The sequence below is a fragment of the Eumetopias jubatus genome, unplaced genomic scaffold (assembly GCF_037043125.1).
Source record: "Eumetopias jubatus isolate StellerSeaLion01/CBP00866 unplaced genomic scaffold, mEumJub1_p1.0 scaffold_3, whole genome shotgun sequence".
NCBI classification, from domain to species: domain Eukaryota; kingdom Metazoa; phylum Chordata; class Mammalia; order Carnivora; family Otariidae; genus Eumetopias; species Eumetopias jubatus.
In genome coordinates this window covers 20,082,776-20,095,867 of record NW_028274809.1, presented here as the reverse complement: position 1 = coordinate 20,095,867, position 13,092 = coordinate 20,082,776, and the positions used below count along the sequence as shown (strand labels likewise).

The 13,092-nt window shown below is 47.6% G+C and overlaps 1 protein-coding gene and 1 long non-coding RNA gene across 13 annotated transcripts in view; one reads left to right on the top strand and one right to left on the bottom strand.

The window, feature by feature from the left end:
- Window positions 1–13,092, bottom strand: part of LOC114203260 (uncharacterized) — a 35,047-nt gene that overhangs the window by 11,659 nt on the left and 10,296 nt on the right. The gene's annotated exons all lie outside the window — the stretch shown is intronic.
- On the top strand, window positions 3,091–12,744 carry LOC114200161 (C-X-C chemokine receptor type 2). 12 transcript variants are annotated; one of them, XM_088021563.1, is made up of 5 exons: window positions 3,130–3,256; window positions 3,455–3,537; window positions 4,128–4,281; window positions 5,142–5,309; window positions 9,499–12,744. In XM_088021563.1, exon 5 carries the CDS (start codon window positions 9,524–9,526, stop codon window positions 10,592–10,594), a length of 1,071 nt encoding a protein of 356 aa, XP_087877689.1. In that variant the 5' UTR covers window positions 3,130–3,256; window positions 3,455–3,537; window positions 4,128–4,281; window positions 5,142–5,309; window positions 9,499–9,523; the 3' UTR covers window positions 10,595–12,744. The 12 variants fall into 12 exon arrangements, 8 of the variants coding, with proteins under 8 accessions (XP_087877686.1, XP_087877689.1, XP_087877690.1 ...); XM_088021564.1 differs by having other exon boundaries at window positions 5,119–5,309; XR_015767843.1 differs by lacking the exons at window positions 5,142–5,309; window positions 9,499–12,744 and adding an exon at window positions 4,976–5,112 and having other exon boundaries at window positions 3,091–3,256; window positions 4,128–4,421.

The window sequence follows — 13,092 nt, the reverse complement described above, 5'->3', positions numbered from 1 at the left end:
GGTCCTGGACCGGAACTCATCCAAAGGAAATCAAGGGCCAGGAATGGGGGAACTTGACCTTCTCCCTGTCTGGGAGGGGTGGAAGGACAATGCTGACCACCAGCCTGTAGCTCAACACTGCCCCCCAGAGAGTCCCCACCAAGTCCAATGAAGAGCGCAAAAACTCCACAAAGACATTAGAAGATTGGGGATCCTCTGGCAGAAGGTTCCACGGTCACCATGGGCTGCAAGGACACCGGTCCTTCAGCAGTGACTCCAGAGGCAAGTCTAGCACAGCAACACCCAGAAGAGCCCCTGGGGGACACTCCCAACAGACTCCCTCAAATTCCTGGGAGAACCTTGTGGGGGGATGAAGCCCTGCATGAGCACAGAGAGTCTAAGCCAGTGCAATTTTGGTCACTGCTATTGACATGACCTCACTTGTGCTCACAGGCTGGGGACGCCCTGGGAAATTTGGGCGACGTAATTATTTCTTTAAATAAGATGTCACTCGGATCCTCCAATGTACATCAGTTCCCCCACTTTGTCAACTCATTCAGTGCTCAACAAAATGATATGAAACACCCAGGGTATGCCAAAAACACTGTGATTGGTTTAGGGATACAGAGATTTTTATCATAAATTTATCATACATATGTATATTACTTATATATTTTTCTATATTATATATCATATATTTATATACTGTTTTTATATATTATATATATAAGATATAAAATCCCTATTTTTAAGAACCTCACGGTGGGGAGGAGGGAGTGACAAGATGGATTACAAACCCCACGACTGAAGCCGTGATAGAGATAAGCCCCGGGGTCGGTGTGGACAGCACAGAGAGGGCTGCATCCATGGAGGTCATGACCAGGCTGAATCTTAAAGGAAAAAGGAGAGTTGGCCAGACCAAGAGTGTAAGGAAGAGCGTTCCAAGAGGAAGGGAAATGCATGCCGGGGGGGAACCAAACAGCTCTTCGGGAGCTGCGCAGAGTTCCCTGTGGTTGTAGTTGAGGGGTCCTAAGGGTGTGGCCAGGAAAGAGTCTGGGTAGGTACACAAGGGGATGCAGAGGCAGCAGGTGCCCAGGTCAGGCGATTGACTCTACCCGAGGACAATGCGGGTCCTCAGAGGGTTTTAAAAGGAAAAAAGGCTCGATCAAATTCACACTTCGGGAAGACTGTTCTGGGAGCAGAGTGGAGGATGGTTTGAGGGGGGAAAGATTTGAGGCAAAGATGATTTAGACTCTCTCTCTGCCCCTTCCCCACCGCTCGTGCTCACACTCTCTCTCTCTCAAATAAAAAAATCTTTAAATATAGACACATTAATCCTCCTGAAAACACAATGCAGCAGGTGTTTCATTAGCCCCGTTTTACAGATGATGAAACTGAGGCCCCGTGAGACTGAATAATTTGCCCAAGGTCTGCAGTCCAGCTCCAGAATCCACAGCTCTTGCATGCGTATTGCAGTAGTTTAGGCGAGAGAGAATTAAGTGTTGCCTGACGCTGTCAGTGAAGATGGTGAGGAGGAGATAATCAAGAGGGATGCTAAAGAGATAGCCTCGTTTGAGAGGCGTGCAAGGGGCAGGCCGTTTCCGGTTGGCCAGATGCCAGGCTGGGAGGGTGGGGCAGGAAATCCAAGAGACAGGTTTTCTACCTGCTGAACTTGCAGCACCTGTGGGACTTCAAGGGAAACTTCAAGAGGTGGCTGCATGAGGAGTCTGAGCTGCAAAGAGAAGTTTAGGAGGGAGGTCAGGCGCTGAAGGTGTGGGAGACCCTGGCACTTACTGGGTGGTGGCTGAAGCCAAGGGAGCAGGTGGGCTGGCCTGGGGAGGGCAGGGAGAGAAGAGGGCCAAAGCAGAGCCCCAAGGAACATCCAGATTTGAGGAATGAATGGAGTACTAAAGCCACAGAATGAGACTAATGTTCAGGAGAAATAAGAAGAGAATGAAGTCAGTGGGATTAAATGCTGCAGAGGTCAAATGAGACTTGAACAATAACCATTTCACCGTAAATACAGTTACAAGGCATACAGCAGACTGGAAGAAAATATTTTAACATAATTGACAACTGTGAGATAGTATGAGTAGATAGGGTAACAGGCCCTTTTATAAAGCACCAATGGGAGAATAAATTGATACAGTCTTTTACTGAAGCATAGTTGATACACAATGTTATATTAATTTCAGGTATACAACACAGTGACTGGACAATTCTGTACATTATGCCATGCTCACCGCAAAAAGTGTAGTCACCATAAACTGGTACAGCCTTATTAAAATTTAAATGTGCACAGATATGACCCAGCAAAATTACATGTAAGCTACACAATCATACAAGTTCCCAAAGACCTGCATCCAAAGATGCTCGTAGCAAGACTTAAATATTCATCCATAAGGTAATTATCGGATCGATCATGATACATCCGCACCATGGACTAGTATGTTGTCACCGAAGAGACACCGAAGGGTGCGTCTACATGCACGCCCATGACAGCATGTTAAGGTGCAGAATGACATAACCAGTTCAATATCATTTGTTTTAGGGGGAAAAGGAAGGAAAACATGTCCATATATGCATGGGGTGGGGGGGAGTCTGGAAAGATGGACACAAGATATGTGTGAATCTAAGGATGGAAAGGAGTCCTTCCAGTTCAACTTTAGACGATTTTCAGGTGTCTGTATTCTTTACAGTATGCACGCTTTGTTGTTGCAACAGTAAAGCCGCTTTATTTAAGAGAAGGGCTTATTGGATGTCTCGGCCTGAGGTCGTCGGTCATGTTGGCAAGAGCTGTTTCAGCAGAGCAATGGGAAGGGAGCTAGCTGTGGTGGGCTGAGTGGTGAACGACGGGAGGCGAGGTGGAAGCAGCCCTTTCTCTAGAAGTCCAGCCGTGAGGAGGGCGCTGGGGGTGTAGTAGCGGGAGGGGTCCCGAAACAGAGGGAGGGTGAGGGCGACATGAGCAAGCTCAGGGAAGGAGATGGCGGATGGGGCAGAAGGGCTAGGAGGCAGGACCCTCAAGGATATGAGAGGCAGGGTGTCCCAGAGTCAGGGCAGGAATTCACCGGAAAGAGAAGGAGGGACGCTTCTCACGCTGACCCTAGAAGGAAGGAAGAGAGTGTGCAACAAGTGCAAGTCTGTTCACCGGGGGCTGGGGTGGCCTGCATCTTCCTTGTAAAGAAGGAGGTGCATGTTCGAAATGCTCAGAGACGGAGGTTGACCAGCCACACCTCCCCCCTCAGACTGGCAGGCTCCTCCAGAAGCCCTTAGACAGGTAGGCGTGAAAATCCCCAGTGCTCATCACAGAATCTCCAGGCGGATGGATCCTTGGCCTGGAGTCAGAGTCCCAGGACAGACCTCACTTCTCCTTGGAGGGGACGCCTCCCCTGGTGGGCCTCCTGGAATTCACCCTGGCGACCCCAGGTCAGACATTTCCCTATAAAGTCTGCTTCTCTTTTTTCCTGCCCAAAAGCGCTGACTGCTCCCAAGCCCCGAGCCACAGAGGAGATCAGTGGCCCCTCCAACGACAACAGCAGCTGTCAAGGCAAACAGCAGGTAAGTGAGCTCTTCGGTGTTAGGGCCACCAGGGCTTCACGTCTGATGGAACTTCAGTCTCCTCTCTGAGTCCCCTGAGAACTGACGTGTTGAATTGCAGAAACGTAGAGCTAAAGAGAACAAAGTCTTGGGGCGCCTGGGTGGCTCAGTCATTAAGCGTCTGCCTTCGGCTCAGGTCATGATCCCAGAGTCCTGGGATCGAGCCCCACATGGGGCTCCCTGCTCAGCGGGAAGCCTGTTTCTCCCTCTCCTGCTCCCCCTGCTTGTGTTCCCTCTCTCACTGTGTCTCTCTCTGTCAAATAAATAAAATCTTTAAAAAATAAAAAATAAAAAATAAAGAGAACAAAGTCTTCACTTAGACAGCATGGCACAAAAGAACTTTCTGCAGTCCTGGAGAGTGTTCTCGATCTGCACTGTCCAATATGGTAGCCACTCGTCACGTGTGGCCCTTGAACCCTTGAAAGGCGGCTGGTATGACTGAGGGACTACATTTTTCGTTCTATTTCAACTAAATTTAAGTAGCTACATATGCCTAGTGGCCATCGTACAGGACAATACAGATCTAGAACAATCGCCTCATTTTCTGACAGACCGCATCAAGGCCTGGAGACAACTGACTTGTCCGAGCTCATCCTGACTATCAGCAGTGGAACCAGCTGGTTCTTTATTCACCCCACCATCCACATGCAGGTGGTGGGTTCAGGGGAAACGAAATCAACCTAATGAAAATCAAGAAGCGAGCCGGTAGGGAAATGTCAAACCTGCGCTCCCCTTTCTACACCTTTTTATGCCGTTGTCTGGGACAGAGAGGTTCCTAACCGAGCTCAGAAAGCTGAGGCTAGCATCCAGACCCTTGTTACAGTGGACAGAATACAGGATTTGAGGTGAGGTAAAAACATTTCTTAAAAACTGTTTAAAATCCAGTTCCCTGTGTCACTCTAATGAGGTTGCTTAACTCCCAGAGTCTGGTTTCCTCATTCAGAAAGTGCATACTTCACGGCTTTGTTGTGAGGATTAAATATGCACAAATTCTTTTTTTTTTTTAAGATTTTATTTTTAAGTAATCTCTACACCCAACATGGGGCTCAAACTCACGACCCCAAGATCAAGAGTTGCCTGCTCCCCCGGCTGAGCCAGCCAGGCGTCCCTAAATGCACGAATTCTGAAAAGCTCTTTTCCCAGAAGCTGGACCCGAGTAGGCACCCAACATTACAGTTAGTGTGACTGTTGCTATTCAGGCCAGAGCCAATGAAGATGCACAACAAAGTCAGCCCGGAAAGCTGACCCGCTGCTTTCCCTTCCTTAGGGGGTGTAGTGGGACAGGCGTCATCACACTAGTTAACAAACTGTTCCAGAAATGATCACCACAACAGACGCTAACATCATGCTTGCTGTAAGTCTTAAGCGCTTTACAGGTAATCCCTCATTTGATCCTCAGCGCAACCCGACGAGTTAGATGCTATCATTGGCCTCATTGTACAGATGAGCAAACGGAGACTTGGAAAGGGAAAGTCACTGGCCCCGAGCTGCTTGGCTTGCTGAGTCCTTACCCGCTGCTTTCCTGGGCCTCTCTCTGTGTAGAACAAGCCTCTGTCTGGTTTTAGCATTGCCTGGCCAGGAGTCACGGCATTCTTCTCCAAGCATGGAAAAGAGAGAAGTGACAAAGAATGGTTGCGAGATTCTTCCCTAGCGGTGGGCGAGTTTGTTGCCGGCTTCCAGCACTCTGCGGGCCCTGGGATGCAGGGGTGAGAGGCGAAGTGGAGAAGCCAGAGGTACGGTTTGCTGGGGTGGGGGCTTGGGAGGGAGCCGTGAATTAGTGGTCACTGTTCTGCCTGTATTTACCCTCCCCACTGTAATCAATAGCAAAGGTGACAAAAATACATTCTTAGTGTCACTCAGCACTGCTTTCAAAAATGTGTTTGGATTTGGATAAGATGCGAATTTTTCCCAAAAGGCTTTCTTTCCAAATTAGATGGTCTTGGCTCCAAAGGTGGCCAGCTACTGCAGACTCAATCCCAAGTGTACAGGCCAAGAAAGAAAATCAATGCCCCTAAGAGGGGTTCCTGGGCAGAGCAGATGGTTGGGCAGGGAGGTGAATGACAAGAGAAGTGAGTGGAGCCCTCACTTGGGGGTGGGGGTTCTCAAAGGGATGTGACATGGAGAAGGAATCTGTGAGGCTTCAAAGGCTCCGGGGTGAATGGGGTGGGGACAGGGGGCATTAGGTCCAGGCACACCAGAACCTCAAGTTCCATCTCTGTCGTCTTCATGAGCTGCTCTCCTTTGAGATGGGAGAGATGTTCAAGAGCAGGAGGGTGGCTGGCTCCCGAGCAGGGGGCAGCCAGAGGCAGCTGGGGTATAGGGAGAGTCAGACAAGGCAGCTGAAAGAGCCAGGGACTGCTGAGACCAGGGCAAAGATGAGAGAAATCCATGCCGTCCTGGGCAAACCACTGCCTTTGCATGGGCCTCAATTTGCTCAACTGCGAAATGGAAAGATTGGCTAGAAAACACCACAGGTCCCTTACCAGTATGGAACTCTGCCAGTTCAGAAAATGACTCGTGACCCAAGAGCTGACCTGAGAATTAATTATTCAAGTTATCAAAAGCATTCAACAGCCTCAGAACTCCACCCTAGAATTGAGCAACCTAATCTACCACTCACTTCCTCCACTCTCTTAACCACCACCACCCTGTCAGTCAGGCACATCTGCCCTCCTGGATGTGTCCTACAGGTGAAAGGCCCAGACTCCTGGTAAGTCTTGGAACACCCACCCTTCTCACCTTCCAGAATTCTCTGTTCTCTGTCCCCCTTGACACCCAGCCTCTATTGATCCCAGATATCTCTCCCTGCCCTGGGGTGGGCTTCATTCCTCTTAAGGCCTCCCTATCCCCAAAGGGAGAGCCCCTGCCCCTTTTCCTTACACCTCTCTCTGACAACCACTTAGGGCAACTCTCTGCCCAGCCCCTTCCCTTCCTGATTCAGCCAGTTCTCCTGCTTTGGCTAGGATGGGGTCTGAGGAAAGGCCAGACATTGTCTAGTCCCTTCTCCCCTATTATGAAATGCAAATATGTGTGGATTATATTCATAGAGAGAAAGAATGTTAGAATTGTATTAAAATGACTGAATTTTCTTTGTTCTTGAAAAGATTGCCTTCAATGTTTGTGATCTTGTAAATGCCTCCATTGTATAGCATTTTCATAAAATAAATTAGAATCATCCCATCCATGGTGTTTCTGAATGGCCGTGAGTCATTAAGGGTCTGGCCATTTCACTCAGTGAGGGAATCTCCTGATTGTTCACCGAGAACATGACCAGGGGGTCAGTAGGAATCAGCCAGTTCAAGGGCGTTTGGCTAATCATTTCTGCAAGGGCTGTTTCTTTCATTCTGGGCCTACAGAATAGGTAAGAAAATATCAAACATAGGAGTAAACTGTATACAGCCTGACTTCATGAGATCTCAAAAACTTAGCTTACAAATATATTTTAAATATGCTTAATATATGAGGTACGATTCTTTTTTTTTTTTTAAATGAAGCAGGTCTGTAGACTGTAAGTAGCACGTGGAGCCACCCACACCTACATGGAATCCTCATTGCAGCATTTGTAGTAGGCTCTGTGACCATGGGCTGCCTTTCCCTTTCCCTCTGTGCCTGTCTTCTCGCCTGTAAATGGGGGCTAATCATTACCTGTAACCCTCCAGGGAGGTCATGTACCTATGAGGCACAAAGCAGACCCTTCCTTTAGTTTCTCCCTTTCACTGTCAACGCATCCTTCCTAGAGATTGGTAAGCTGAAAAACCCACAAGCATCCACAAAGTATTGTCCCCCCAGTGGCTGGAGGTCACTGCTCTGGCCTGCTTCTCTTGCCTGAGTTCTCCATCTCCTGACCTGACGTGCAGGGTCTCCCTCTGGACCCTCAAGCTGATCCCTCGTGCCTGGGAGCGGAAGCTCCCCTGTGTGCCCCCCAGCCCATCCCCCGCACAGCTGAGCACTGGATATACCAGAATGAGGACTTATCAGTGAAGGATGCTTGGCTGCAGCTATCCCCTGATAAGGCAGTTTCTGCCACCGCCCCAGCCCTGCCTTCTCACACTGTAAAAGTCACCCATTTCCAGTGTACAACTAGTGGTTCTTAGTACACACACAAAGTTATACAATCCTCACCACTGTCTAATTCCTGAACACTTTCATCAGCTTGAAAAGAAACCCCCTCTCCAGCACCTGGCAACCCCTGATCTACTTTCTGTCTCTACTGATTTGCCTATTCTGGACATTTCACATACATGGACTCCTACAGTATGAAGCCTTTTATGTCTGGCTTTTTTTTTTTTTTTTTTGCTTGGAATAATGTTTTCAAGGTTCACCCACATTATAGCATATATCAGTACTTCATTCCTGTTGTTGGTTGAATAATAGTCCATTGTTATGTGTATGCTTCCATTAGTTTCTCCATTTATCGGTTGAGGCACATTTGGATTGTTTCCACTTTTGGGCTATTACGCTGTTGTGAACATTTGGGTACAAGTTTTTGTGTGGACATAGCTCTCCAATTCTTTTGGGTACATATCTAGAAGTGAAATTGCTGGGTCAATGGTAACTATGTTTAACGTTTTGAACAACTGCCAAGCTGTTCTCCAAAGTAGCCGCACCATTGGTACATTCCCACAAGCAATGTATGAGGAGTCCAATTCTCCACATCCTTGTCAATCGCGTTACTGTCCTTCTTGTTTTATGATGATGATCCTATTGAGTATTGAAGTAATTCTGGAACCTTGTTACTTGATGTTTTTCTCTTTAATGCTGGTTCCATTTTGAGGTGGGTTACTGACTTGCATATGGTCCCAGAATGGTCATACCTTGTTATAAAGAAATGGCACAGTGGTGATAGATCTGGTGGTTCACAAGGAGCTCATTTGGGAGCTGGTTTACTTTAATTTACTTCCTCTTTGAAAACTGGGTAAATATTTCAGAGTGGCTGCAGCTTCCCCCAGAAGCAGACTTTGGGCTATCCCCCTAACAAGGGCAAAGCCAACAGAAGCAGGTTTACCTGGATGTAGTCTGGGGGGCTGGGGAGTCAGGGATGGATGAAGGCACTCACTGGCAGGACACAAAGTGTCCCCACCAGAATTGAAAAGCCACCAAAACAAGGATAGTGTGTCTCCACCTGTCTCCTCTGCTTCTCACTGCCTCTCCTTGTGCTGGGAGCACACTGGCTTTTCTGCTCACCTCCACATGGCAGAACATGGCTGCCCAGAGCTCCCAAGACAGTCGGTTACATTTCCACCCGCTTGGAGAATCAGTCAGCCACCCACTTAGGGATTTTTAATATATTTTTTTCAAACTGCACAAATACTCCCACAGCAGGTCTTCTGCATCCTGAAAGAAAAACACTAGGCTGTAAATAAGCTTTCTTCTAGCTCCAGTATCCTTCAACTGTATGCTGTTACCCCTAAATCTATTTTTCCACACCTTTCTTTTAAAGACTTTCAGAAAGTGGGACAAAGGGGTTCCTCCCTCAGCTTTCTAGTCAAACCTCCATCTTTTTCTAGCAGTCAAACCCAACTGGATTGCCTGCTTAATCCCCCACATCAAGAACTGAATGGTACCTCATATTTCTGACATTAAATTCAGCCTGAATAGCCAGAGATGCTCACCACTGAAGAAACCAAGACATGTTCTGTAGGGATTGTTTGCAGGGAAGTTTCAACAATGTTTTAGGCGATGGTGATGTCATGGAAAATGCTCACAATCTCTCTGGTTTTGAGGGAACTATACACTTTGTGCAATGTGCCATTTATCACTAAATGTGGCTCACAATCTAGAGCCACAACTACTTCCTAATGTGAAAGTTGCTTCCGTGTAATATACAAGCCAAGGCAAAGAATCCTGTCCGAGGTTCATGGGTAAATAGTCTGGAATCTGGGGAGAGATTATTGTGCAGTAACTCTCATCTCTCTTCTCTAGGCCAGGATTTAAGTTTGCCTCCAATATGGAAGACACTGACTGGTACAATTACGGCTTGGAAGATTTCTTCAGTGAAAATTACAGTTACAGCACAGAACTGCCCTTTATTCCAGCAGACTCTGCCCCATGCAGGCCAGAATCCCTGGAAATCAACAAGTATGCAGTGGTGGTCATCTATGTCCTGATCTTCATGCTGAATCTGCTGGGAAACTCCCTAGTGATACTGGTTGTCTTACATAGTCGGGTCAGCCAGTCTGTCACTGACGTCTACCTGCTGAACCTGGCCATAGCCGACCTGCTCTTCGCCCTGACCTTGCCTCTCTGGGCCACCTCCAAGGCAAAGGGCTGGATCTTTGGCACACCCCTGTGCAAGGTGGTCTCGCTCCTGAAGGAAGTCAACTTCTACAGTGGTATTTTACTACTGGCCTGCATCAGCGTGGACCGCTACCTGGCCATTGTCCATGCCACACGCACGTTGACCCAGAAGCGGCACTGGGTCAAGTTCATATGCTTAGGCATCTGGGCCCTGTCCCTGATCCTGTCCCTACCCATCTTCGTCTTCCGCAGGGCCGTCAATCCCCCCTACTCCAGCCCAGTCTGCTACGAGGACATGGGTGCCAATACAACAAAACTGCGGATAGTGATGCGGGCCCTGCCCCAGACCTTTGGCTTCCTCCTGCCGCTGGTGGTCATGCTGTTCTGCTATGGGCTCACCCTGCGCACCCTGTTTCAGGCCCACATGGGGCAGAAGCACCGGGCCATGCGGGTCATCTTCGCTGTCGTGCTTGTCTTCCTGCTCTGTTGGCTGCCCTACAACCTGGTCCTGGTCGCAGACACCCTTATGAGGCTCCGGGTGATCAAGGAGACTTGTGAGCGCCGCAATGACATTGGCCGGGCCCTGGATGCCACCGAGATTCTGGGCTTCCTCCACAGCTGCCTCAATCCCTTCATCTACGCCTTCATTGGCCAGAAGTTTCGCCATGGACTCCTCAAGATCATGGCCTTCCATGGGCTCATCAGCAAGGAGTTCTTGTCCAAGGACAGCAGGCCTTCCTTTGTTGGCTCTTCTTCAGCAAACACTTCTACTACCTTCTAAGCCCCCCACCCCGGCCCTGTCGCAGCCCCTCGGGGCTCCTCCCTCACCATCAGCATCCCGTTCCGAGCCTCATGTCCACTGGCTGTTCACAGCCTCTGTGTCAAGGCAGCCCCCGGGTGTGGTTGCAGGAAGTGACTGGGGCCGTGTCCTTTTCAGGCCCGTTGTACAGTTTAGAAAGCCTGCCCTGGTCCCCCAGGCCTGACTATACTTACTCTGTCAGCTGCTAGAGCTCAGTCCACCCCACCGCTGAGCCCACAGCACTCTGTTCTCTGAGGCAGTTAAAGACATTTAAAAGGCATTCCTTCAAGTGACTACAGAAAGTTCCTACATGGGGAGGCATCAGTGGTGAACGGCATTAGCTGCTGCCCCGACTGTCCCTTTCTCGCTAGCCAGCAAAGCCCACCTCCCTTGAGAGAGGCTGAGAAGGACAGATACTCACTTTCGAAGACTCCCTTGGCTAGGAGTGGCCCTGCCATTCACTTCGGACTACTTAGATTTCAGGGCAATGGTGTGCTGGTAAACCACTCTCCTGGGGGAAAGAAGTCCTGATTTGTAGCATTTACTGAGTTGCCCGGTATAAATGCTCCCGCCATGGCGATTTCAAGAGTTTTCAAGTAATGTAATGAGTGCTTTCACAAGCAGGTACAAACTGGCCCTAGGGCACTATTGCTTAAGAGGAAGTCTGCTGGGTCCAGGGACTCCTGGGAAGTAGTCCTGATTAAAAAAAGAGAGAGAGAGACACACACACACGCACACCCCCCTTGGTTCTCACCTTTGAATATGGTTGTAGGATCTGATGTGACAAAGAGGCAAAAAGTGTGCTCAACACACTTAGGCAGATGGAGCAGATGAGAATAAAGAGCCCAGAAAGAAGCTTAAGTGTAAATGGCCAATGATTTTCAACAGGGGGCACCCAGACTATTCAATGGGGAAAGGATGGTCGTTCAACAAATGGTGTGGGCAAACCAGATATCCACACGCACAGGAATGAACTTGGTCCCTTTCCTTATACTATGTACAAAAGTTGACTCAAAATGGGTCAAAGATCGACACAGGAGAGCTTCAACTATAAAACGCTAGTAGACACATATAGGAAAAATTTTATAACATTGGATTTGGCAATGATTCCTTTGATATGACACCAAAAGTACAGGTAAGAAAAAAATAAATAGATAATTGGATTTCAGCAACGTTAAAAACTTGTGTGCATCAAAGGACACTATCAACAGAGTGGAAAGGGAAATCACAGAATGGGAGAAAATTTTTTTAAATCAAATTTTATACAGTTTACTCTCCACAATATACAAAGAATTCCTACAATTCAACAACAAGAACAACAACAACAAAGACAGATAATAACAAGTGTCGGCAACGATATGGAAATACTGGTAGGACACTTGTGCATCATTGGTGGAAATGGAAATGGTGCAGCCACTGTAGAAAACAGTGCCTTGAAAGATGGAACAGAATTACTATCTGATCCAGCACCTCCATGTCTAAGTGTACACCCAAAAGAACTGAAAGCAGAGACTCAAAAAGCTGTTCGTACACTAATGTTCCTAGCAGCATTATTCACTATCACCAAAAGACAACAACCACCCAATGTCCATCAATGGATGATGGACAAACAAAATGTGGGGTATACGTGCAATGGAATATCATTCGGTCTTAAAAATGAATGAGCTTCTGGTATATGCTACAAACACGGGTGAACCCTGAGAACATGATACGAAGTGAAAGAAGCCAGGCAAAAACAGTGTATGATTCCAGTTATTGGAAATACCTACAGTAGTCAAGTTCATAGGGACAAGAACAAACAGTGGTTACCAGGGGCTGTGCAGAGCGGAAAATAGGAGGTAATTGTTTAATGGGTACACAATTCAGTTGGGGGTGATGAAAAGTTTCTAGAGATGGGTATTGGTGATGCTGGTACAACAGTGTGACTGAGCTTAATGTCACTAAACTGTACATTTAAACTGGTAAAAGCGGTCACTTTTATGTTGTGTGTATCTTACTACAATGGGAAAAAAAATAAAAACCAACTAGTTACCAAAAGACAAATTTTAGCAACTGAACCAATTGTGGAACCATCTACCTATAACTTCTTGTTCAGGGAGATAATTAAAGGTCTTTCTTTTTCCTTTGTATAAGCCACTTTGAGTTGAGTATTTCATTACTTGCAACAAAAAGCATCTGAATTGCTACAGAGAAGTCAGGCAAGGGTGAACAGAGGTCCCGAACGTAGATGTATTTACAATAATTAAATCCCTTTGCTGTCTATTGGGTGCACAGATAGAAGGATTGAAATCGAGAGAGAAGCCAGCCTTTTTTCCTCCTTCATCCCCAGCGCAAGCCTGTTGCTGCTGGACATGTATTATGGAAGGATATATGTCCCAGGATCATCTAGTGCTTCTTATGTCTTTGGGTGAAACCAGAGTCAAGAGCGTCAAGGGTCAGTGTGTTTTACCAGATCAGCTGGACTGGGGAGCAGGAAGGCA